This window comes from Parasteatoda tepidariorum, chromosome 10 (assembly GCF_043381705.1).
Source record: "Parasteatoda tepidariorum isolate YZ-2023 chromosome 10, CAS_Ptep_4.0, whole genome shotgun sequence".
Lineage (NCBI taxonomy): Eukaryota > Metazoa > Arthropoda > Arachnida > Araneae > Theridiidae > Parasteatoda > Parasteatoda tepidariorum.
In genome coordinates this window covers 32,038,987-32,066,959 of record NC_092213.1, presented here as the reverse complement: position 1 = coordinate 32,066,959, position 27,973 = coordinate 32,038,987, and the positions used below count along the sequence as shown (strand labels likewise).

Genomic DNA, 27,973 nt, shown 5'->3' with positions numbered 1-27,973 from the left:
TGTGGCTACCCCCTATATTTTGGGAGTCAGAAATCACAATTCGAAGAAAAAGAGTTTCTTTATTTTGGAAAAGTACGTTTTGGGATCTGATTTTGTAACTTGAATTATACTATGCAGTAATTAATTAACATATTTGAGGTCCCACCGAGTCTTGAACGTGAAGATCCGATCATTAGATGAAAAAATTATTCCGAATAATACCTTTTTTTTCCGCATTGTATATACATTTTTTAATTTTTTATAATTCTATTTATTATATTTTTAGCCTGATTATTATATTTAGAGCCAGTTTAGACATTTGATCATTAGGAGGCAGGAAGTTCAAAGTTGATTCCAATCGAAATTCTATACTTGTCGTCTGTGAGGAGCACTTTTAAACCAAAAGTGAGTTTTAGTGAGTGTACCGATCATATCATCTGACAATGATTAAAATTATTCAATAAAGTTCTGTTTAGAGTATTGTAAACGAATAAAAATAGGCAAACAGAACTGCGTCGAAAAGTATTGATGTCATAAATTTTAAGTGAAAATTTAAGGGTCTTTCTCTCATACCATACCTCTTCTTAATAATTAATTTTTCAAGTTGTGCAGTTTTTGTTGGATATTGTTGGTCTCTAGCTTAATTAAATTTAAAGAAATTATTTAATTTTTATTGCTTGTTTTAATTTTTATTGCCTGATTTAATTAAATAACACCTGACATTTCAATAAGTGTAATTACGTTTGTGTTTCTAGGAAGTTGAAGGTATTTGAATAAACGCCAAATCAACAGTTTGGAAAATAATGCAAACAGATGAAGCTAAACGACAAAGTTGAACGCTTAAAGCACATATTTTACACCAGAGAAAAATAAAGATTAAACAGTTATACTTTGAATAAGCATTTTGAAAGACGCGAAGGAAAATTTAAGTTGGATATTCTCATAAAAATATCCCAACTCGAAGTTAGCTCATATTAAATTGCAGAAGTATTTCAAACAACAGTCATAAACACACACACGAATCAAAAGCAGGAATTGCTTTACTATTTCAAGATGAGTGGCATCACAGGATAATTTGAGAAACTGGAACACAAAGGTCAGCAGCGGTATCACAGGGGTTAATAGAACCAGAGAAAATCTGTTTTGTCAAGACTCACAGACGTGAAGTATTTCATCGCCAATCTTCTTCTACTATCATTTTGTGAGGATAAATAGGTGAGATTTCCTCGCCATCTTCTCTTCAGACAAAAGATTCCACGTTCAAGGAATGTCTTATAGGTAGGCTATCAAGTTTGAAAACTGGACTGATCATTTTGGCCAAATGATGCGGTGCCCTGTCTCAAAGCTTCCTCGTCATCTTCCTCGTCTTCGTCGTCTCGTCTCTGAGCAACCTGTATCGAAAAAAAAAAAAAATCTTATTTTGTAGAAATAAAGCGATAAAAACATAAATGTTTGCATTTTAGTACAAAATTGTCTTTATGGTGCTACAAAAGTTCCACAAGTGACAAATAAAGCTAGTTTCGTCTAAAAATTGCTCTTATGGAACATTTTTATATCTATTATATATCCGTTTAACTCCGCCCTTGTGTTCAGATTCAGGATAGGGATGCAGGGAAAAAGTGACTCGAGGCTTTAATGTACCAGCTGGCGGGAAAAGGATAAGGTAGTAGGTAGTTAGAAGTATATATCTGCTTTTTCATTCACACTGCAACCTATTATAAGGAAATAAAAATATCCCTTCACCGGTTTTTCGTTTTGTTCGACAAATCAGGATTTTTAAATATCGCAATGAAGAAAATCTCTATTATCGTTTAATCTCTATTTCACAATTCTCTTTTTAAGCTTAAAACCAGCTATTAGATAATCACAACTCAAGGACCTTTTGAAATTCATGAATATATATAGGAGAACCAAGAGCTTAAGTTTTTAGTATTTTAGTAAGTGTGCACAGACAATGGGCGTAAGCATTGGAGCTTAAATATAATGGGCAAGGATATGGGGACTAAAATACAATGATTAGCATGCAACCATTGAAAAATTTTCATAAATTTTTGAAAATTCTTTTTTTCATTTAATAAAAAATTTTCTTATTTCTGATTTTAAGAAGCTTTCTAAAATTATCTTCCTTACTGCGAAGTCAAAAAGGCATAATTCTCTGATCAAGCTATTATAAACAATAAGTTGCGTCAAAAAATTCATTAAACAAAATTGTATGATACGTCGTTGTGATATATTTTATCATTGAAACTTTTTACACCAAGTCTAAGAACATGCTTTCAAGAGACATGTACTGAACAAAAATTTTTAAAAAATTTGGGAAGAAGTAAACTGCTTATTTAAAACTGTTCGCGATAGATCTTCACTGTTTGATTTGAGCAGAAAAAATATCCTAAGCTTTGTTCATTTCAGTAATCTATAAAAATACAAAATAGAGCTTATTAAACAAATGTTTACAATTGAATTTTTTTGAAATAGCATTATGCCTTTAATTTGTTTTTAAATATTTAAAGAAACAAATGATAGCAAAATAAAAGCAAATGTGTCAGAAAAATCCCGTGCATGTAACAAACTTAATTTGAACATGTTACCCAACTTATACTGAGAAGAAGAAGTACGGTCAAATCTACCAGGGTATGGTGAAATTTACCGTGTTTCGGTCTCTATGATAACAATAAGTTCAGTAATGTTAACCGAAAAGCTTTCGTAATGATTTTGGTAAACTTAACAATAAAATATGTTTTTATAATATGTGATAAAATTTGGTAATTTTACATGATACCTTGGAGCATGGCATAAAAGCATGAATTTTTTTTTCGAAATGTGTAGTAATTAGAACTATAATTTTGAAAACCAGAACTTCCGGCAATCCATTACCATATGATAGGAAGTATAACTAAATGAATGGTTTATTTTTGTTTTATTAACCAAAACTATGTTTTTTTCTAAACCAATGTTATTACTATACAGTACGGTAGTTTTCCCAGAATTTGTTTCCTCCGTTTAATATGTATATGGTACATGACATTATAGCTAAAACTGTGGCACCTACTTTCATGATGGTATCGGAATCGGCTAAAGCTTGTTTTGCGAGATATCTTTCTCGCTTGATCTTCAGTTCAAGGGCCTCTGGAATATCTGGCACTAACATGTCGATTAAACGGCACACTGTAAAAACGATGTGCTGAAAGAAAAGTGAACTAATTTTCAGCATTAAAATACAAAAATTTTTTGACAAGGCAAATAATGTAGCAAAGCGATAAAAAATGTTTAAAATAAAAATGTATAAATTGTGATTTACCTCAAAAAGTATCACGAAGCCAAAACGTAGGGCTAATAATCTCCAGTAAAATGTTGTTAAATTTCCGTTTTCATCTCTAAAATCTGAATATCTGAAAATGAGAAATAGTAAGTAAAAATAGTTTAAAAAATAATTAATTAAATGAGCAAAAGAATTTCAAAGAGAACAATTTATGTATTTTTTAATTATTAATTTGTTAAAATGTATCTAACTCATTGTCACTAACAAAAAGACTTAATGTAATTTTTTCAAAACATAAATGCAATAGGTTATGCACATTATTTTTCAGGAAATATACTTTTTAAGAATAAAATTTACTTTATAAAATTTTTTTTAGTATCTTTGTCTTTTATCAACATCTTTTTTGAACTGAGAAAAAAGTATGGTCGAAACTACCAGAATACGGTGAAATTTAGTGTATTTCCGGTTAAGTAGGAACGCCAAAAGCCTAAGTAATTAATTTACTGATGCACTTTGGCAATGATTTTTGTAAAATTAGTAATAAAATGGTATTTTAATAATATGTGAAGGAATTTGGTTAATAAGGTAAAATTTGGTAATTTTATCAAGAATACTTTGAGCATGCCATAAGAAACCTTTTTTTGGTTAAATTTACTTTTCAGTTTTGCATTTTTTTTTTAACCAAATGTATGGTAATGAACACTCTAAACTTTAAAACCAGAATTTCAGGTAAACCATTACCATACGAAATGTAAAGTCACCAAATGAATGGTTTAAATAAAATGCGTTTCAGATATTATTACCAGAATCATAATTTCTTTTTGACCAGAAATGCTATTACCATACAGTATGGTAATTTTACTTCGTATGCTAATTTTAATTCGTTAGATTTCGACATTTTTTTCTCTTTCTGGCTTAAATTATAACTCGAGTTATTTAATGCGTGTACTTTTTTGACTTTATTTTTGACAAGGATACTAAAAATATGTTTTTGTGTGGCCTTTAAAGATCAATCTTCATCCGGATTTCTGAAGCAAAAAGAGATTTTAAAATTCAGTGAAATCTGTTTAAGTTGACTTTTTATGGTCCTTTGTTTAAAAAGTCAACTTATAGAGGAAGATGACTCATTATTTTTTATTATTTAAATCACAATACTTTTATATACAAGATGTTGTTGATGTTATTAATATGTAACCAATCAAAAATATAATTAATATATTTTATATATAACCAATCAAAATAGATATATATTTCAGTAATTTTGACAAGAATTTAAAAATTCTATTTATTAGGTACACATGTATGAATTTGCAAAACTTAACATTTTCTCATTTTAGCGATTAACAATTCAGTTCATTTGTACTTTCAAACCCACTTTTTTTTCCAAAAACCCTCACCCTTTTCACTTTCTCTTTGTCATTCTCAGCGTTTACCATAGAAGAATATTTTTGCAGTATGTAAAGATGAAGTAAAGAAAGTTTATGGCAAAAATATTCGATCTAGTGATGGACATCACAAAAATATGTTATAAATAAACTTTAAAATGAGTATTAATAATTAAATTCTATTAATAATTTTTAATAATTAAAACAACAAATGACAATATGCATAAATAAAAACCCCAGACTCTTTCTAAAAATTGTGAATTTCGGTAGCTAATCATATATTTTAAATCCAAAAATTTGAAACTAAAATGAAAAATTACCTGCATGCTTGAGTAAGAGTGCCATTTGGAGCCCATGCTAAAGTAAAGTTGACATATCCTTTAAGATCCCAACTATATTCATACTCGTATAATAACTTCGGAAGAAACTCTGAAGTAAATGCTATGAGAAATGCCTGCAAATATTTATTTTCGAATTAGCTGTCATCGGAAACTATAAGTAGTACTACATTGTATGTAATAATAATGCAATAGACATTTTACTTGCGAGATATATGCTTTAATGAATCACTTTTAACTTAAATTGGAATAAATTATAACACAGTAATAAGTTGTTTCATAAGAGTGAGTTGGAAAAGAAAAAAAATTTCTAATTATAAATATCTGGAAAAAATGTAGCACATAAGTGAGGAGAAATTTCTTTTATTTATAGGTTTGTCGGAAGCATAATATTTATTTTAATTTAAATTAATGGTAATATATCACGTAATTCTATCCTGTCAGAATTTTTGTTGCATAATAAATCATAATATCGTTTTGTACCATAATGTAGGATGCCAATATGAGCCGTAAATAACATGTGAAAGTTATTCAGGGTTCATATTGGCTTATATGGTTATATATCATTGTTCTTCTTATACTTAAATGCCCGAGATTATGCTTCAACTTAAAAAAAATCTTTCAGTTAAACACATTTTAAAGGTTGCAGGCAATTTGGACATCATTATGGTTCAATGATTATACTGTATCATGGTATTAATATTATTGTTCACGGCATGTATATTATGGTTTGCATTGAATCAACAACTCTGGGAGGGTATAGATAGAATGTAAAGTCAAGCTTATATGTAGTTAAATAATTTTAGTTAGACAACAATTATAATTGTAAAAAAATGGTGCTTAAGTACATTACATTAAAGTGATTTTTATCTACTTGATAGAATCACATGCATTTTTTGGTCGAGATAGCTTGATTTTTAGGGCGTTGGGCCAACACCTCCTAGAATGAAGGCCTCAGCACGACACACCCCTCTCAATCCTTAGTAGTCCAACGAGAATCCTTACCGCGTCTTTTCAGAAAAGCTTCGATCGGATACTTTATATGAGTTTGTTTTTAATTAGAAACTTACCTTTCAAAAAATAAAATTTTTTAAGCACTTTTCGTCTCTACTGAAAAGAATGAAATTTATCGAACATATACTAACATTCTGAGAAAAATTATTTTAATTGCATTATCAATTGAAATAAAGATATTAAAAAAAAATTNGTATATATAATTAAATTCTATTAATAATTTTTAATAATTAAAACGACAAATAACAATATGCATTAAAAAAAAACCCAGATTCTTTCTAAAAATTGTGAATTTCGGTAGCTTAATCATATATTTTTAATCCAAAAATTTGAAACTGAAATGAAAAATTACCTGCATGCTTGAGTTAGTGTGCCATTTGGAGCCCAGGCTAAAGTAAAGTTGACATATCCTTTAAGATCCCAGCTATATTCATACTCGTATAATAACTTCGGAAGAAACTCTGAAGTAAATGCTATGAGAAATGCCTGCAATATTTTTTTTCGAATTAGCTGTCATCGGAAACTATAAATAGTACATTGTATGTAATAATAATTTCAATAGACATTTTACTTGCGAAATATATGATTTGATGAATCCCTTTTAGTTTAAATTGGAATAAATAATAACACGGTAATAAGTTGTTTCATAAGAGTGAGTTGAAAAAGGAAAATAGTTTCAAGGAATAGTCCACCCTCTAAACCGGGTTGTGACATCTGCATGGCTGAAGTCGTATTTTTTGCCATAGATGGCACCACTGAAAAACAAGAAACGCACCCTCTGCCGTAAATTCACTGGATTTCGCCAAGCAGGCTTGCTAGTATTGACACGTGGCATAAGAAACAACAAAATGCTATTTTAAAGGATATTTGAATCTTTGAACACATCTTTCTCCTCAACATTCATGTGAAATGTCGTAAGCTAATTGAAACTCTTTGCAAACTGCCGACATCGTTTGTTAGGCTTATTGCAGTGTGCTTCTTGGAGCATTACAAAGAGATGTCGGTAGTTTGCAAAATGACCAGAGCTTCCAATAATCCTAAGACATATACAATAGTTTCTTCTGCACGAATTATGCTCTACAACGTCGCATATAGCAATTTTGTTTCTTATTTTTATCATTTACCATATCGAAACATTATAATTCCGAATCTTTTCTGTAGGATGCTCCTCTTAATTATTCTAGGCATTAAAAGAGAAATAATACGGGGCACGTGTAACTGTTTGAATTAAAAATGTTGTGTTCAAAAACTTCTCGATACTTACATTACTTATAACAGCTAGGTGAGCTAAAAGCTCTAGAATGCTGAACCAAATTCCAATGTTTTGTGCTCGTTCAGCAACCACTCTACGGGTCTCGCATACAAATTTCTGCGCATCCAGTCGAATCTCTACCCAGTTATTCAATAAGGCGAAAAGAGGAGCTATAGGAAATGCTGCCACAAATATGGTGATGAAACCAAATTGAAGAACTGAAAGAAAAGCGATCATTTTACTTCAAAAAACTAATATATTAATGATATTAAATAAAGAATCATAATATTATTTCATGTAACTTATATAACAATCGCTATTTTGTATATGTGTTTAAAAAATATCCGTTATGTTCGCATACTGAGTTTCCTGAGTTTAAGGGGGGGAAGGAGACTATCTAGGTGTGTGTCTCTTTTTTGTTTGCTTATCTCAAGTAGATTCCAGAGCTGACATAACATTTTCTATCAGGGAGTTGGCGGCCCATGAATTTATGAAAATATGCTTTTAAAATAAACAATGAAAATAAATAATTGCACTGAAGAGTTTTAGTTATAGAAATATCATCCATTAAAAAAAACGTACATTTTGTAAGGTTGTAAAATCTTAAATATAATTTAATTTATTGCTTACTTGAAAAGCTTTTGTTTATTCTTTGTGCTCATTTTAATTTTTAAAAAAAATTTAAAAATCACGAAAAAATTCAAATTAAGCATCTAATTTGCTAGTCTCACTGTAATTTGTAAGTTGTAATTTATTAGTCTCACTGGGCCGCATCGCTTGCTTAAAAGATATATCGATCAAGCATGCATATGAACGAATACCGATAAGCAATACTTAATAATAATTCTTCGTGATGAACTTTTAGTCTTCGTGTAAAATAAACATTTTCATTTGAGTCACAAAACAAAAGAGAAATGTAGTTAAACAACTAACAAAGCATTACTGAGGACAGCGGCACTAAAAATGTCAAGACTTGATTTCCATAAAAAACGAATCGGAGTAGAAACCCGTTCAAGTTTCGTTAAACAATCAAACTGAATATAACCACCTCCCTCAACAACGATTAGATTTCGATGGCCTTTTCTATCTCATTCGCTTAAATATTATTTCGCGGCAGCAATGTGTGTATACTTTTTTGATTTAATTTTTTACAAGGGTTCTTAAAAATACATATATTAAGAGTGATTATTACGGAACATCCTGTTTACAGAAATTGCTTTACTTTTATGTAGAAAAAAAGATAAGCACAAGCTAAATATATATTTCACGTGATGCGTACCCATTTCTAGATATTCTTGGAACAGCCCTTCATTTTCAATCAGCTGATAATCTTCTTCCCATCTTGCTAGCTTTATGGCTGAACCCAGCTTTGTCCTTTTTCTATGGAACCATGCTTTCATTTTTCTAATGAGCATTCAAAATAAATCACAATTATTAAGTATTAAACTGAATAAAAAATAAAATTTGTTATAGAAATCAATCAATTGCTTTTAAGCAGCACTTTCACTAGCATGAAAAAGAAATAATAATAAAGGCTTAGAGTGATAAATTAAGCCAAGCAATAAGAATTCAAGATGCGGCTTACGTTAGATAGCAGAATATATCATAAATTTAAAATTTGGAGCTCTTTGACTGATTTCGATCAAATTTTGCTTTTAACCTTATCAAATTACATTTTTCTAAATGGTATAAAACTTTTATACATTCAAATTTAAAAAAAAAAAAAAATTAGTCGGTTATTAAATAAAATAACAAATAATTATCAAAAGTTTATTTCTTGTATAGAATTATCTTTGACTAAATAAATATTATAATCATCTGTAGAAACTTTTCGCTTAGCTTAAAAAAGTTCTCGAGATATGGCTATGCACACAATAAGTAAAATTAATATTAAAAGGGGCAAACTTTGGACTGATCTCTTGATCAAACATTTGGAACCATATTTACCAGATTGCGGCTACTCGCTATATTTTGAGATTGAAAAATCTGAATATTGTCTGATTTCGCAACCTAAAATATCGCCGTTTCAACTAATAAGCATATTTAAGGTCACTCCCTTTAACCTTCAAGATTGAGCACTAGTACGTGAATTCCGACCATTAGATCAAAAGTTATTCAGAGCGATTCGTTTTTATTTTCGCGCACAGAAATCATGATGCTTAAAATATTTATTAGTAAGAATAAAAATTAAAAAAAAATTATTTTTTTATTTTTAATAATTTAGATATTTTATTTGCACTGATGTTTCATTAAAAGTTTGTCCAGTATTTAAAAGATTGTCACAAATTCAAATATAAAGGTAAAGCGTCCTCCATTGGTCATTATAAGCGGTGCAGTTACAAAAATGTCCACAATATTCTTATTCCTAGTTCCGAGGAAAAAGCTTAAAAGCTTTTTTGACCAGACGCAGAAAATAATAATAAATATAAAAATATGGAAAAAAATAAGAAATAGATAATTTTGCTTGAAACAACCGTAAAAAAGTACTCCTTGAGATTATGCTTAAAAGTATGTGTAAGAAACTCTACATATAATTGATTTAAGTTTTGAAAAGTAGAATATTATGATGAAATTATCTTAATTAAGTGCTTATAGAATTACCTTTAAAACGCAAAAAGTATTAAAATATATAACATAAAATTTCACTTAAACAAGAACTCAAAACTGTGTTGTTAAAATCATTGTTCGAAATTTACCCAACAAAGTGACTTAAGTTACCCCCACTGGCTTAAGTAACCGCGGATCATAGTACATACTTGACAATGAGGAATCTTACTTACGGTAGCAAAATTTCTTGAGCATTGTTTATTACTTGTTTTCCAATCATGATGATCGCCAACTGCTGAGCCAGTTCCATTAAACAGCCGCTGTTACCACACTGAAAACAATGCAAAAAATCGAGTTCACGAAGAATAAAACGTGAATAAGATAATGCATTTTGCTTTCAATTATACAATTTCTTTATTTTACTAGAAATACAAAGTTTTGATAGACAAGATTTGTAATAATTTAAATTAACTACGCTTGAATTTTCTTCTAAAAAAGTCTTGAAACAGTCTATTGTCGTTTTCATTTTGTTATTATTATACTATGTACGAATTTTTGTTAAACTCAAAACTTTTTTGTTATAAAATAGTTTGTAAACTTTCAAAAAACAGCAACTTATCATAGTATTTTTTCCCCAGAAGCACATTGTTGAAGCACAACTATATCTTAAGTAAACACGTGGTTAAAAACTGCTAATTTGGTGACGTAGCACTAAATGCTAATTTGGTGACGTAGCACTGATCTGCGTGTCATTCACGTTGATGACTGAGATTGTTAAATATAATTAAACATCAAAGGACGTGCTACAAAGTCTTAAACAGGATTCGTTAAAAATTTTCTTTATAATGATAATGTTAAGCTAATGCTACAAAAATAATTTTTCAAACACTTCTCCCGAACGGGAAAATTGAAATTTTTAAAGGAGTTTTTGGAACGGGAGCTAAAATTGGTTCCTGTAGTCGATGTCCAAATTTCAGAGCCCTAGCACCAATAATTCAGGAATTATAAGAAATTCAAAATAGCGTTCCGCAACAAAAACCGACAAAAATTTGAGTAAAAACAGAAGAAAAAAAATTAAAAAGTCTTAAGTCTAACTTAAGAAACACGAAATCCATCTAACTGTAGAGCTATTCATTCGATAATCAATTAATTATTTAATGTGTATAAATTCACTTTTATTAAGTGAATCATTGTGAAAGGTTTATTCTAAAATCTTTTTGTCGGAAAATAATGAAAAATAAAATTATATACTTCATTTTTGTTGACTCTTAGAATGTTTAAAAGTAGAAAAAAATTACTATAACAAACGGAGAAAAATATTCTGAAAACCGTAATAATAATTTAATCCTATTCAAAACTTAAATTACACTGTAGTCTACGTTTTGAATTCAAAAGAATAGATGTGTTACAAACAACCAAATAGCAATAAATGAAACAGATTTGAAGAATTCTGTCTACAAACATCTTGAAATATAAGATATAAATGCATCTACTTTATTATGTCTAAATCCCAATTGCATCCATAAGTACCAAGTGCAATGTAAAACGAATAATTTTTTAATGCTTGTTGAATAATAAAATTTAAAATCTACGTCTGAATTTGAATGTCAGAGCTAAACTTAAATTTAGATTTAAACTTAATCTTAAAACCACGTCTAAATTTAAATGGAAGAAAAGCCCAAAATGTTCATATTGGAAACATGTTATGTTTAGATGTAAGTATAGATATTGTTTTTTTTTCAGGCTCTTAAATAAGATGATTTTTAATGAGAAAATGTGCTTTTCTCATTAATGTTTTTCCAACTCCAAAGCTGACATTCATTAAATTCACTGAAATGTCGTTCGGAATCTTCTTTAAATAAGCTTCTCAAATTTATATAATTTTAACTATTAGCAAGTTATATGCTATTTATGAATCTCTTAGTATTCTAGAGATAAAAGAATAATACTAACTCAACCCCTACATTTCCTTCTCTTTTAATGTAGTGTTCTAGTTAAAAATATTCCAGTTTGTGGAAAATAACTGAATATTAGGAAATTTTATTAAAATTATGTGATGAGTTATATTTATAAATAAAATATATACTCTAAACAATGTTTCAAATTTAAATTTTTTTTATCGCAAATACATTAGCAAACTAGGGAATGTTTTTGTAAAACTTTTCAATTCTATTTCCGTCAATAAATTTTAAAAAAATATGTATGGTTGCAAAGCGCCTATATTTTACCTCCTCACTCCTAAGTCCTAACATCTTCTTATAATTTCCAGGATATCCAACAAATCTGTAAGTAGAAAATGATAATGAATGCTAACTTCATCAAAGACAATTTTTTTGGATACGCTTGTTATATCTTATAAAGTATATACGAAACTCTTTAAAAACTCTAGAGTACAAATGCATAGTTAAGCGTAGTAGGTCATGAGCATTGTCGAAGAACGTAAAGATATAAGAAATTGTTTTACAATATGTAACATATTATTTTACACATTGATACAAAACTTACATAGTTAATAGTAGTAGGTCATAAGAATTGACAAAGGAGGTGAAATCATAAGAAATTATTTTACAATATGCAGAAAATTCTTTTGCATGTTAATACAATGCATATATAGTTGAGAGTAGCAAGTCATAAGCATTGTCAAAGGACGTAAACACATAAGGAATTATTTTACAATACATAACATATTCTTTTACACATTAATGTAATACATTCAAAGTTAAGATTCATAAGCATTGTCAAAGGACGTAAACACACAAGAAATTATTTTACAATATGTAGCATATTATTTTACATGTTACTGCAAAAGTTTCAAAAATAATACTATTGATTTACAATTACAACTTTACAGCTTTTACATAAGTTTACAACTTTTGTATTACTTTAGAATTAAAGAAAAATATTTTAGTTAAATGTTGAAAGTATTACTATTTATTATATATTATATATTTTTATTTTGAAATACATTGGTTAAAAAAAATTCTAACATACCTTCCCTTAAAAAATGCAATGTAAAATATTGAAGAGTAGAAGTTGATAAACTGAAAGATGAATACTTTGAATGTCAAGTTGTCATCAAAATCAGTTTGAGTTCTGTGCATTTCTGAAACACATAAAAAATATTAAAATTTATTGTTTTCATAAATTGGAAAAAAATACTGCAGTAAAATAATGCAATGAAAAAAATTTAAATTATCTAAAGCAAAGAGTTTCCAATCTAAACTCAAAAACCGGGGTGGTTTCGCAACAAAAGAATCTATTTCAAAATTAATTTCCTTAATTAGTCATTAAAAATATCGTGACTAAAATAAGAGTATTTTAAATTGACTCCTGAAATAATGAGAATTTAGAGAAAGAAAAATCGAATCATTATTATTATTTTAGTACTACACATCAAAGGCAGTAAAATTAATGAATAAAAAATATCAAACTAAAATAAAATAAGAAAACAATTAAAAACCCTGAATAACTTTTGACCTAATAATCTGAGTTTTAATGCGATGTAATTTGTATTAATTATTCAATAAATAATTTTACTTATTTTATAAGTTCAGTAAAATAAATAAAAAATAAATAAACTAAAATTAAATAATAAAAAATTTAAACACTCTGAATAACTTTTGACCTAATAATCTGTGTTTTATTTAAATTTATTTTGATTATTCGAGAAGTTAAGCTTAAAAATGCTCATTAGTTAATGGCCCGTGGCAGAATGGCAGCGCTTTGGACCCCCGTGCCACTGGTCTGGGGCTCACTCCTTGGTTCACGCAAGTTTTACTCCGCCTTTTATTCCTACAGTGGGTAGATAAGATGAGTACGGAGCATGCTTGGGGACTGAACATTGCTTTGCTGCATCCAAACCGGAGCAGAGCATATGCTCCTTCACCTCAGAACACAAGGTCAAGAAAACTGGGAGGGACATAGAAGGCATTGGCCCTCCTTGAGCTGTCGTGCACCAGAGTTTAATTTATTAATGTAGACGGCATTTTAAGTAGCGAAATGGGTAGCAAAACTTCACTTTCTATAAATAAAAATGCTTTTTTATTTTCAAATTATACAGGGAACAACTTTTTTTTGCTTAATTTTTCGTGAGACTTTCTGAATTGATTTTCCATACTTTCACGTCATTGATTTTAAATCTGTAATCGATTTCTCTCTCCAAGCTCAAGTTTTCTTTTTAAATGATATGTTTAGTCTAATTTTTCGAACACTATATATAACTGGTGATTGCATAGATGTGACAACAATCTGCTAGGGGAGTTCGGACATATCATCAGGATTAAAAATCCATAAAAACCCATGCCCGGAACTGTCGTCATATACCACTAGGAGAACTCTACCATGTTTCTTTGTGTGCTTCTGAACAGGTCATTATAGGAAAGCGCCCCTAGCGGCGTGTGATTACATTTTCATGAATGGGTTCCGGTGCAATTTTAATTCTGTAGATGTTCCCTAACTCCCCCAGAAGTTTATCGTAGCATTTATGCGACTACGTGTTATATATAATGTTTTTAAACTTGTAAATTTCATTTCATTTGTTAGCATGACCTACCCCACTGAGTCAACGTCAGAGCTAATTTTTCGTAGACTCTCCCAAGAGCCATAATCAGAAGTAGATTGACAACAGCTCCGGTGGAACTCGCTATCAGTGATGCTGCTCCCCTAAAAGTGTCCGTTCTAAATAGAAATATAGACACCAAAATGCGATAAATGATAACAGCAACGATGAATATCATAACTAAGGCCATCTGCAAAAGACCAACAGAATTACAAATTAATTTCATTTCATTCATCAAATCTTAAATACTAATAATAATCGACTGTCTCACCATCACGAGTATAGCACCTGATCCAATTGCTATTCTCTTGTACCTGATAGATGTGGGAAAAGATGGCTCTTTAATTCCTGTAATTGGATTTCGTTCAACACAGGGAGCCTTAGCTGCAAATTCTGGACGAGGCCTCTCCTACACAGATGAGAGAAATAAATAAATAAAAATTAGAACATTGTACCGTTGCGTATAGGGATAAAGTAGAAAGAAACTTAGTACATAAAGGTTAGAAAATTACTACTTAAGAGAGAAAAAACGAAGCCTGACAAAGGCAAGGGCACATGGGGCAGTTGCCCTGGGCGGGCCCCCCTTCAGAAGGGGCCTCCAAATCGAATGAAATATTTATTTTAGATTTAATTCTTTAATGCACTTTTTTAAACAAAATATAAGTATAGTGTAAAATCCGTCTGTTTTATGTTAGCTTCTTCATTAATCTATCGTATGAACATAATAAATCTATATTTCGTAAATCCATGGCTTTCTAGGGCGGAATTCAGCTGAATTTTTGCAATTACAATTGACAAATTTGGTCAATCAAAACCCTGTATTTTTATATATCGCAAAATGTGATATTTTACGAAAATACAGGCTTCTGATTACCTTAAGTGAGCCATCGTAATTGCGAAAATTTCGCTGAATTCTGCCCTAATGTCAGCAAGGATATGAATTTTTCGCAGCTAGACGACAAAGTTAAGAATCAGAAAACTGCATTCGACATGATGGACATAGAATTGTCAGAAAATGAATAAAATGGACAGAACGGTACCATTAGAGGGAGGGGGACGACTTTACATCTATTTTAGGTTCTAGTCAATTTTCTTGTTATATATGGATAATAAAGTGAAACATTTAAATACCTCCATATAGTTCAGAGGGAGGGGGCCCAAAGAAGTTTTGCCCCCGGTCCCAAATAGGCAAAATCGGGCCCTGAGAAAAAGCGGTTTTAAACTCATATCGTTATAGTAGCTGATCAGAGTATGAAATAAATTGAAGTAATAAATTGTTCGCAACTCTGAAAAAGAAAATGCATTTCAATTTAGGTTTTTATATTATTTGTAGAAGTTTTACCTCTTCTTCTTCAAAATCCATGCAATCCCAATGGTGTGCAAGACTGGCGCTTTTCCTCTTCCAATATTCCAAAAAAGAAACAGCTGCAATTAATGAAATTATTTAATGTTTTGCAAAGGAAATAATGTTTTGAGACGTCATATAAATTTATGCATTAAATATATAAACCTGCATAAATTTATAAAAGCTCCACCCCTTGTTATAATAAAAGCCAATTGCATTCCAAATTAATGCTTTTAAATCAATTTTATAGAATTAAATGAGGCAAGAGAAATGTTTCCTGGTTTTTTTTATTGGTTATGAGCTCTTATTAGGATTTGTGTTAGGTATGATAATAGATCATGCTTCAAATAAGGTACATGAAACAATAACAATTTTTCACTACAGTTAAAAGGAGAGAAAAAAAAAACGTGGCACAATAACACTTGTTTGCCTTATTCAATTTTGGCACCATTGCCTTAGTGGAAGATGACATCATAATATTTCACGAAAAGCCATTAATAGATGGGTTGTGCAAAGGAAAGTGAACATGAGGGATAGTTATATGTTATGAATATGTGTTATATTCATTATATGAATATGCGTTAAAAATATGAAAAACAATATCAGTTCTATCGTAAAGGTTAAAAGAACGACATGAGATAACATAAAGGCATTTAAAGTGAATATGAAACTCAAACAAAAAAAGATGCTTAAAGAAAAAGAAAACAAATAGTAGAATTTTTAGCAGTAAAAAATGGTTCTATATTTTCGTTAAATAAGCCTTGCAAAAAGCTGTACCAATACGCATACAAAAAAAAAAAATGGACTACCCCGAATAACTTTTGTTAACTAATAATGATCGGATCTTCACGTTCTAGGACTCAACGTTAATGATTAGGGGGGGGGGGTATCCGAAATATCTTAGTAGAAAGTGCATGTATAATGCAGACTAATTAATAAAATCAGACACAAAAACGTAGTTTTTCTGAATAAAGATACCTTTTTTCAACGGATTCGGATTTCTGACCTACAAAACATAAGGGAAATCTGGGAAGTATGGTCCTAATAGTTTGGTCATGAGAACACTCCAAAGTTTGGACAGCTTAATGTTAATTTTACTTTTTGCGTGTTTCGCTATATCTCGAGAACTTTTTAAGCGAATTGAAAAATTTTTGCCCACAATTATAAATTTTATCCGTAGCAAAAGAAAAAAAAACTTTCAGTGAAAGGTTATTATTTTTTATTATTTTATTTAATAATGGTCGAAAAAATTTTGAAATGTAAGGCATACAATTTTTTCCATCATTTTAAAGAAAATAACTCTACATGGCAAAATACAAAATTTGCGCAAAATCGGTTGCATAGTTCCGAAGAAATTGAATTTGAAAAAAGTCGCATATTTAAAATTCGATTTCTCAGGAAAAAGTTGCTCGATTTTGCTCAAATTTTGTATTTTCTCCTGACCAAGCTATTGGGTCCATACTTCCCAAATTGCTGCTATTATCCTCTATATTTCGGGGGTCAGAAATCTAAACCCGTCAAAAAAAGGTATGTTTATGCAGAGAAAGCATGTTTTCATATTTGATTTCGAAGCTTAAATTATCGTCCACACCAATTAATTGGCATATTTGAGGCCACCCTCTCGAACTATTAAGTTTGAGTCATAGTACGTGAAGATCCAATCATTAGATCAAAATTAACTCTGGGTGGTTCATTTTTTGCTCACTGTACGTGTCAAGAATCATAACCCTTTCATTATTTCCTCGAATTCCTTCATCAACAGCAGCGATGGATTCGTGGGAGCTCCTGACTTTCGCCAACCCACCGGAAACAGACCGGCTTTTCCAAAATCCGGACACAGAGTTGCCATAAAAGCAATCATTACTCTGTAAACGTTTTCTCTGCCATTAAAAATCCCACTACTGAGTGTTATTCTATTGCACACTCTGCACGACCTTACATTCACTCTAAATACTCTTATGTGCGAGGTGGTTAATTAGTTATAAGAAATATTTGGTTTGTTATTTTTACTTCAAGTTATATGAATGATATTAAAATATATTCTCACCCCAGAAAGAGACAAAGACGGCGTAGAAAACGGTTCCGGGATGATCGAACAGGTATGAGAGTTTACTAAACATGCATATATCACTGAGATACCAGTAAGCACAGCCATAGCTCTCTTCGCATCTTGGGCACATCAAGAATGTATTCTTGCTGTCACATACTTCATTCCTGAAATCGAAATCATTACCTGTTATGTTGAACGAACACATTATGCATTAAATTGATTTCCAAAACAAACAGTTGCATGTGTACAGGAAATAATTACCGTACGCACTTACGATGGTGTGTCATTATGCATCGTCAGTACGCCGTAGAGGAAAACAGCAAACCCCACGACAGCAGCAGGAAAAAGCCATCCAGTGTAGAAACCTGAAAGAATAAATGTATTCAGTTTATGCACAGTTATAAAAATAACACGTAGCCTTAAAGAGTGTATGAACTTTGTTAATTTGCATTTATTAAACTAAAATGAATTTTGGAAGTAGAAATTCATAGAGTTTCTGCCCAAGTATCAAAATCTCGTGAGACCTGAAAGAATGAATGAATTCTTCTTATGTTTAATTATAACGTTAGCCCGAAATGAGAAAATATAAGTAAACCAGTATGTATGCTCTTCTCATTGTGGGTATAATGACCATTAGCGGAAATTGGGGACTGATGAGCTCCCATACTACACCAAAAGCTTGAACTACAAAAATGTGGAAATTCAATTTCTAAACTTGAGGTCTCCAATTTAGCTGAGTATTTTTTACAAGGAATATATAAAATTTTAGGTTAGTATTTCCATCTTGCTTACCATTATTGCTAAAAAAAATATCGAAGGAACCAAGGACTATATTACGAATATTTATTACTGAAGTTTTTATTTTTAATCTCATAGCTCTTGTTTCTGGTATGGACACAACATTATTATTATTATTATTATTTTTTTTTTTTTTTTTGGTTTCAAAATTAGAATCGGTATAGCTGACATGGTAACATTTTAAGTACCATAAGAAGCTTAGATATAAACTAAAAGCGCACCTAAAGTACAAAAAATATCATAAACTTATATAAAAGAGTTCTTAAATTTGTTCTTAAAATGGCAAAAATTCAAACAAGAGTGTGTATTAAAGCATAAAAATATGATAATAAAAAATTTCTCTTGATATAATTTTAAAATATTGAGAAACTTAGCTTGCTAATTAAATACTCACCCAACCAAGCAAAATATATTCCTATTTTTTCACCAAAATATTCTCTAATGTGGTCCAGTGGTTGGTATTTGTACCACTTTCCCCATCTTGCCCAGTAATTGTAAAGGATTTGGCGCTTATTCAGATTTTCTGGTGCAACAGGCCGATCAGGAAGATGATAGGGGCCCTGAAACAAGATTAAATATTAGTAAAAAGAATAAAACATTTTAAAATAAAATATCAATTATACATTTATAATGTTTGAGGTCTAGAATATCACTAACAAAACCACTTCTTAGAATATATATATTTTAAAGAAGAGTTGGTTTATTAAAAGATTTCAATGTTTGTAAGTAAGGCTAGGACAAAATCTAAATCAATTGGTCTGAAGCGAAATGCTTTTAGTTTGTGTGGCTATAGTGCTCACCCATCCCAGAAAAAATATATTATTTTCGTGGTTGCAAAACATATATCGTGCTTACCTACGGATAGCTTAACGATAACTTAACCATTTCGACTAAAATACATACTTAACCTAGAAAACTCGCTTCATTAAGCGTACAGCCCCCATTAGAGAACTGTATGAATAAAAGGAATAACTGACAGGCAATGAGTATTTCCCGAAGAATATAGATGGCAGCACTTTATTAGAATTTTTAAACGTTAAATGTTTTTGCTCTATTTTTCAAGTTTTTCAAAAGGGCACTATAAATATTTATAAAGAATTTTTTAATAGTTTGGCAATATATGTTTTATTTTGATTCGGCCATTCTAACTGAAACTTTATCGTTGTTTTTCTTACATGTAGGCCTTTCATTTTTAGTTTTATCTCTGTTTGTTAGTTTTTTTAGTTTGTTTGTTAGTTTTTTTAGTTTGTTTGTTAGTTTTGTTAGTTTGTTTAGTTTTATCTATTTGACTTGTGTTTGTGCATCATTGATTTTTCATTGCATTTACATTTCAATTTTTTAAAATTTTTTATTGCTTTTTCTTATTTAGCTTATCCATTATGGGCGAATCGGGACGCGACTTTACACATTGTCGACTCCCGGGCACTTCCACTCTCCGCGGTTTTANAAACAGTTGACAAATAAAACCGCGGCGAGTGGAGGTGCCCGGGAGTCGACAATGTGTAAAGTCGCAATCGGGACACAGTCAGTTTTTGGTATTACCACTAACGACAGAAAGGCTCTTGTGTTAGCAGACAGTATGTCCCCTGCTGAATGCTGTTTTTACTAACATGCATATCTTCAGAAATTCTTTTTTTCTTCTTGATTTCTGTTTCTAACTTTCTAAATTGTTAAAATTAAGACAAATTTGGCTTTAGTGCTTTTCCATTTTGACCTATTGTTATTTTAAATCTTATTTCGCTTTTTTCTGAATTTGTTGGCTCTTTAGTTGGCACACTCTGCTGATTTTGTAGTCAAAATGGGGCTGTCATCTTATGGTTAAGATAAAAAGCACAAGAATTTATCGAATGAGTAAGATGCAAAGAACCAAGAATTTACCATAGAAGCAGTAAGATTCAGAACACTATAGAATTTGTCATCTAGCGAGTCGAATGCAGATGAAAGGTATTGCAGAGAGAGATATGGTAGTGCTACCCCTTTCAGGTCACCAATTAGGTAACTGCATGACACTAGTAAGCAAAGACAAGGCCTTAACTCTGAACAGGCCAATCTGTAGATAAATACACTGCTAAAGTGATATCTCAGTCTTAAAAACTAAATTGCTTTCAAAGGCATTTATTACAACTGTCAGATAAAAGTATTAAGAGGAGAGACAGTTTAAAATCTACTATCTACTTCAATTGAAAAAAAATTAAATACAAAACTACCAATTCCAAGAAAAATCTAAATTAAAATTTGTGACATGCAATAATGGTGGTTCCCTGTTTGAAATTATGGATTATATAGAACCGTAATAACATTCAAATTTTCTACAGCGTTAATACGATTGCCAACTTGAATCGTGAAAAAGGAATCCTTCCTAAAGTTGATTTTACGATAGTATGGTTCGATTTGGATGGAATTATGCTTCAATTTAGCGTCTTATTAAAGTTGTGGTTGCATGAAATTTGAAAAACATTATAATTAAAGTTGATTGCAACTGATCTGATTTTATCGAAAGTGTAGTTATCAGTTGTTGAAGAAAAAGAACATTGCTTGCTGCCATTTTTTTTCTTAAAAATCCATTTTATTTTTTCTAATTTATCTAGAATATAAGAAAATGAAATAGGCATACGTCATGAAGTGGAAAGGCTGCAGCGTATGCTCCTTCTTCTGTTAGCCTGTCTATTCCTATTTGTGCTCTTCTTCTTTTCCCGTAGACAGCTGTTTGTAAAATGGCATAAACAATACGAATTCTCTGTGTACGACTAAAATAGTCATCTTGGTTATCACTACCTAAAAATCTAAAATGAAAAAAAAAATTATCATAATACTTTTCGAAAAATGTTTGAATCATAAGAACAACATGCTGATTTATTAAAAAGTAAACTATTTAACCATTTTCCTGATTATCCCGAGTTAACCGGGTATGTATACATTGCAAATATTTATTAGCCCGAAAAAACTCGGGGCGCAACAGAATTTATCAGTGCGTTTTGTTTGATCAGATTTTTACTCGGCCGGAAGCAATAATAATAATAATCCACCGTGATGGCTCAGGGGATAGAGCATTCTCCTTCCAATGAGGTGAACAGTGTTCGAATCCTAGCGATGACTGGTCGATACGAATTCCACAATCGGCTTGCACCGACCACAGTACTGAAGTAAAATATACCCAGTGGTAGACGGATCATGGGTTAGAGTACCTTTGCCGTCAAGCAAATAGTGGGAGGTTTTCCTCTCCATGCAGCGTAAATTCTAGTTAGTTCCATCAAAACTCCTCCAGGAAGGCAAATCTTTCCCAATACTTGATCCAGGAGTTCCCTTGTCTTCTGGATTGGGTTCAAAATTACAAGGCTACGGAATTGAACATTAGTAGTTGTAAGCCCAAATATTGCGTCGGTTTTTCAACGACGGTTATAAAATAAAATAAATCAATCTGCTGTGATTAGAAGTTTACCAAGTTTTGTTTGGTAGTTATGCTGTTGGATTGTGGGAATGCACGTGTTTTGTGTATACAATGGTTGCTGAATTTACATTAAAAGGAAAGTGTTACAAAAGTGGCGTATCACTTTGTGTTCTCCCTTTATTTCAAAAATTATTATACAAAGACTTATATTTAACTGTTTTCATTTGCCTGAGATAGCTCGGGATAGTAAACTGATGGTAAATTAAATGTTTTTTACTCATAAAAAAATTAAAATTTCAGCTTAAAACCTGTGTATTATGCTTTGTTTTAAATAATTGTATTTATTAATGAAATTTCAAAAAAAATATGTTGATTTTCAAATTTTCTTTTTCAAAAAAAGAAAAAAAATGGCAAAGGAAGCGGTTAATTTTATTTGTAAAAAGATAAAATCTGAAATATATTTAGCAGAACGAAAGTAGGTTGAGTTTGGTTTCTATTTAATATACATATTAATAATCTTTATTGCAACATGAGACAAATCATCAAGCAGAAGAATAAGTGATTATTTATTATGAATAAAATCGGAAACTTACTTGTCAAGTTTTGATTTCTTGAAGGCGCACGTGTAGTAATCTAATGGTTTGTTAGGAACGTCTTCTTTCATTATATTTGGAATGTAAAGAAATCGAAGAATATGTTCGGACCAGTTGTGACTAGGATTCGGATGTGCCTACAGAAAATGACGGGAGATTAGAAATCATTCCATTAATAAAAATATTATAGTATTTAAGCATGCTTAAAATGTTATGAATGATTTTCTAACTCAGTGTATTGCTAATCCAGTGTTCTTATTTTTGTGATAATCTTTAAGAATATCGCAATAAAGTTAGTCACATGAAAACATTAACGAAACATTTTCTTTGCTGTAATGGCCTAAAATATTTATATTTTGGACACTCCAACTGCGAAATTAGACAGAAATTTGGCTTCAAGGAAGATTGGTGTACCAGGGGAAAAGCAACAATTTTATAATACTCATACATTCATGCATGTTCTCATGCGTAACACCCATAAGAATCTGAAAGCATAAAACATGAATTAAAAAGTAAAAAAAAAAAAATGCTAACAGGAGAAATGGACAACTCTCTGTCAATTTCTCCATAAGACAGTTTAGATGTTTCTGTGGCAAGATGTCATGTGACATTCTGTGTGTCTTCTTGATCGGGAATGCTGATTTCATGCTCTGTACAGGTTGTCGAAGGGCATAGGGAAACTATCCTTCCCAGAATCTTCCGGATATTCTTTACTGACTTCAGGTCAGGAGATCTGACTGGCCAATCCATTTGGTGAATATTCCAATTTCCAGAGATACGATGAAGATGAGGTGTATAGCCTTAAATCTTATTATCAATGCGTAGTTTTTTAATACTTTGTAAGGAATCTGACTAATCCGTTTGCGAAAAGTTAACAACAGCAGAAGAGAGCCGAAAGAGACTGGAAGCGACGGAAGAACGATGAAAAAAAATGTAGAACATGTAGAAAAAAATGTAGTGATCGGAAATTGGAGACAAAGCGTGGATTTGGCCTGAGAACAATGTGACTTTGTAAAATAAGTCACTGTTTAGAAGTTTAGTATAAATTAATTTTTTTTTCAAAATACATGTGCCATCAATAAATTATTTAGTTGTTTTTATTTATTTATTTGAGTACTTTTTTATAATTAATAGTCAAATCAATCTTCGTAAAGCATTCAATATTGAAAGTGTTTTTTCATTCCTTTCGCGAAGAAAGATTTAAAAAAAATGCAGTTTAAGTTTCTTACAGTTGAGGCGAAGCTATAATTTTATGCTAAATACAACATCGATCCGTAAAGAATCTTATGGGTTTTAGAAAGAAAATATTTAATTTTTTTCCTCGCAATTGGGCATTTTTTTTCCTTAGAAAGAAATAAATCAAAACCAACAAATAATTTTCAATTCTTGTAAATTTTTAGGCAGCGTTGAATTAGTACCTTTTCAATCTAAAAACTTATATCACAAAGTTTTTCTTTTTTCCTAATTGTAGCCTTTTTTCTTATCGACGTTTTCAACCATTTTCATTATTAGAACAGAGATCACTGGCTTAAAAATAGGAAAAACTTGACCTAATCATCATTTCTAACACTATTGCTGTTGCAAATTCGCAGCAATTATGAAAATAGCATATTATTCACAAAAAATCGTTATTTCGTGTTTCCACAGAGCTTTCGAAAAACAGCATTAATGACATCTATCTACACAGTCTTTCTGCTGTGTAACAATTAAAGATCACTCTTACATAATTGAACACTTTTCATTTACTTATTTTGTAAGTAATAAAGCATACTTGAAGGGGTGCACGCATGCACAGTTGTTCAGCGTAGAGAACCAGAACTGGCCATGGTGCTGACAATTTAATGAAGTGAATTACGCTGCTTTCACTTTCCACAGTTTCCTGCAAAAAAAAAATAAAAGTTATCAATCTATAATGAAATTAAAATTTAGAATTTTATTCATATCCATTCAATGTACTTAATTTAATTAATTTCAAAAAATAAAATGTCATTGCATTTTTTTTTCGCAATAGATAGCAGTAGTGCAGTTTTTGAAATACTTGAAGCAATTGCAATAATAATTTTTACGTCATTGATAGCTTACAGTTTATGCTTCATTGCAAAGAACAAATTGAGCTATTTTGTAGAGTTTTGGAGATTTCACAGCACGTTGAACACAGAAGATCAAAGTGTTCATTTGCGCCATAATGTACTATTTTACTTCCGTAGAGGAAAGAACGCCTGTCAAACTAGTGAAAAATTGCTTAAAGTTTACGATGACGATGCTCAACAAGAGTGTCAATGCTAAAATTGGTTCAAGAAAGTCCGAGCTGCTCCTCGTTCCGGAAGGCTTACCCGGAATTATGATGACAAAATAACGGCATTGATGGGCCGGAATAGCCTGGTCGGTAAGGCGCTGGGCCCATGTCCGAGTTCGTGGGTTCAAACCCCGCCTGCCGAAGACTCCCCGTGTAGTTGGTGACTGATGCACGGTAAAATTCTGTCGAGTCACAAAGTCCTCCATGTTCCCATAACAAATCAATACCTCTGGGGGGTACTGGACTGGAGATCGATCGTTCTCTGATTCAGATCAAAATTACGATCAGTGGATGAATGAATATCCATTCATTCATCCACTGATTGTAATCCACTGATAGTATGAATGGGTCCGCCTTATAAACAGATGTGACGTATGATGTGGCAGAAGTCGAATTCGTGGCCATAGATGGCGTCGCTGAAAAAACAAGAATCGCACACTCTCTGCCTTAAATTTGCTCGGTTTCACCAAGCAGGCTTGCCCGTGTGGCACGTGGCATTAGAACCAACCAACCAACGACATTGATTCAGTCAAAACCACGTTACACGACTCGAGAGATTGCGGAGATATTGAAGATCAGTCAAAAAAAGCATTCACTCCCATCCAAAGAAACTGGGATACGTAAGCAAGCTCGAAATTTAGGTTCCTCATGAATTGGAAGAAGTTAAATTGACTGCTGCTCAAACAAACATCTCCGATATGCTCAGTAAACACGAAGAAAACAAGAAAAAATTTAAGCGATAGAATATTCCATTACGACAACGCGAGACCACATACATCTTTGGCGACTGGTCAAAAGTTATCGGAGTTTGGATGGGATGTGTTGCTCCACCCACCATACTCATCTTATCTTGGGTCATCAGATTTTCTTTTGTTTTGCTCTTTTCAAAACTTCGTGCGTGGAATAACGTTAAATCCTGATGATGCTGTAAATCAGCATCTTGTTCAATTTTTCTCGAATAAAGTTAGGTTTTTTTTTTTACGAACGGAGAAATGTGAAGCTCAGCAAGATGGCAAAGGGTCATCAAACAAAGGGAAACATATATCATTGATTAACCATAAAACTTTATATAAATATATGACTTTGAAAAATATGGAGAAAAAAAAACGCAATGACTTTTTGCTCAACCCTATACTTAAAGTATAAAAAAGTTAAGTGATGTTTTGTAACGCTGTATTGTATGTCATAATCTGTTCGACATTAAAAAAAATTATTGCATTAAAATAGCGTAGGAAACAAAAGTATAAATAATGTAGTTAAAAATGATCGTTTTGGTTCTATCAAAAGCATCATCATTAGCATCGAGTCATAGAATGAAGAGAAATATAGTGTTTCTCTTAAGATCATCATTGAGCTTCTCTTCGTAATCTTCAACTGTTAATCATCATCATTGTCAAGATAAAAAAAATACAGACAAAACGGTATTTTCTGTATTTGCGAATAGTTTGGGGGTTTTCTTTTGTAATGTGAACTGCCAGTGTCGAGACAAAAAAACTTTAGGTAAATCGAAGGGAAAAAAGGATTTATAATCCGGAACTGATTTAAGTTTCTCTCTACCCTGGGAAAAGTACCAAATTTCAGTATCAAGACAAAAGGTAAAGAAATATTGACAAAATGGCATTTTCTGTACTCTCTTCCCCTTGTGCTTTTCTTCTCATTATGAAAAGCGCTGTCACCAATGTTAATACAAAAAATGTAGTAAAAATATAATGAAAACCAATTTTCTATAGTCATCAACTTAAAGCTCCTTTTTGAACTGCGAGAAGTACCAAACTTCAGTGCCCCGATAAACAACGAAAAAAAAAATTTTTTTTTTAAATCATAATTTTTTTTGCCCTTTAGAATAGTATTAAGCTTCTTTCCACATTGTGAAAAATACCAGCGTCAATTTCGAGCCTCAAAATAAAGATAATACAGAAAAAAAAAAAAACATTTTTACTAACACATTTTCTGAATAGCAGTGAACCAATCTCCGTATCATGAGAATTGTTGTCATGACTGTCGTTCAGACACAGAATGAAGACTATAAAAAAGGAAAAAATTACTTCCTTTTCTCACTTTTCTTCATGATAACACCGACTATATCTTCATGCTGCAAGAAGGACCGTCTTCAGTGTCGAGTCATAAAACGAAAGAAACTTTTTCAGTTTTTTCTTTTTAAAATAGCATTCAGCCTCTCTACTCTCTACATATTGCAAGACGTACTAAACCTCTGTAGCAAGAAACAGAATGAAGAAATATACAGAAAAATGTATTTTTCAGTATTTCTCTCTAAAACATTATTGAGCTACTCCCATACTATGAAAAACACCATTTATCTGTGAGATTACAAAGAATGAAGAAAAAATATTAATATTGAAAAAAATAGAATTAAAATATTGAAAAAAAATGTACGGCTTTATTTCGGGATAGCAATGAGCCTCTTACCGTACACTGAAATGCACCATCATCAGTATCGCAAAATATAAAGATATACAGAGAAAAATAAATTTTTCTGTATTTCTCGGCGGAATAGCAAAAAGCTTTTACAGCCTTCAAACGAATCGACGTTTCGTTCTTTTTTTTTCTCTTTTTTTTCTGTTCATAAATACATTATTTATGCTTTTATTCGCTGAGTTACGCTTTTTGGATTACGTAATTTAGTTTCACTATCGAGCAAAAATAAAAAAGACACTTTTTTCAAACGGCAAAGATGTCTCACAAGAATGCAATTAAATGATAATGTTAAAAAAAAACAGCATTCATATATTTCAAGGGATTTCTTTTTCTGTTGGTCCTAATTCACACTTACTTCTTCCATGTGAAGTCCTGCTTTCACTAAATTTGCCATAAATTTTTTCCTCCATGCTTCATGCTTATGCGTTTTCTGCGCAAAACCTTTTGGTAAAGGCTTGTCATCGGTGGATTCTTCGTACACGAGCACATAATCTGTAAAGAATATGCATAATGAGAAGGGTGAAATGATAGGTTTTAGGTTACTCTAACATTAACGATCAGTTTACAAACCTATTTTTCGTTTTCCATCTCTAAAATATGTATATTTGTCACATTTTGGCACACTTGGTATTATAATACCGCAGTCATTACTCAAGGATTCAGTTTCTTCTTCCTAAGAAAGAAGAAGCATTTCAATAATCACTCTACAGTAACAATGATAAAAATTTAAATAGA

At 31.2% G+C, this 27,973-nt stretch overlaps 1 protein-coding gene across 1 annotated transcript in view; it reads right to left on the bottom strand.

The window, feature by feature from the left end:
* Positions 1-226: 226 nt before the first annotated feature.
* Positions 227-27,973, bottom strand: part of LOC107437749 (anoctamin-7) — a 117,862-nt gene continuing 90,115 nt past the window's right edge. The window contains exons 3-22 of the mRNA XM_071186867.1: positions 27,809-27,911; positions 27,594-27,730; positions 24,278-24,385; positions 22,507-22,643; positions 21,140-21,308; positions 18,920-19,085; positions 18,002-18,092; positions 17,725-17,891; positions 15,675-15,757; positions 14,604-14,741; positions 14,327-14,522; positions 12,766-12,877; positions 12,003-12,057; positions 10,008-10,105; positions 8,507-8,631; positions 7,240-7,445; positions 6,328-6,461; positions 3,278-3,368; positions 3,029-3,160; positions 227-1,370 (exon numbers count right to left, since the gene is read on the bottom strand). Coding sequence (XP_071042968.1) covers positions 1,266-1,370; positions 3,029-3,160; positions 3,278-3,368; positions 6,328-6,461; positions 7,240-7,445; positions 8,507-8,631; positions 10,008-10,105; positions 12,003-12,057; positions 12,766-12,877; positions 14,327-14,522; positions 14,604-14,741; positions 15,675-15,757; positions 17,725-17,891; positions 18,002-18,092; positions 18,920-19,085; positions 21,140-21,308; positions 22,507-22,643; positions 24,278-24,385; positions 27,594-27,730; positions 27,809-27,911 — 2,553 coding nt within the window. The 3' untranslated portion in view covers positions 227-1,265. The remainder of the gene's footprint in view (positions 1,371-3,028; positions 3,161-3,277; positions 3,369-6,327; positions 6,462-7,239; positions 7,446-8,506; positions 8,632-10,007; positions 10,106-12,002; positions 12,058-12,765; positions 12,878-14,326; positions 14,523-14,603; positions 14,742-15,674; positions 15,758-17,724; positions 17,892-18,001; positions 18,093-18,919; positions 19,086-21,139; positions 21,309-22,506; positions 22,644-24,277; positions 24,386-27,593; positions 27,731-27,808; positions 27,912-27,973) is intronic.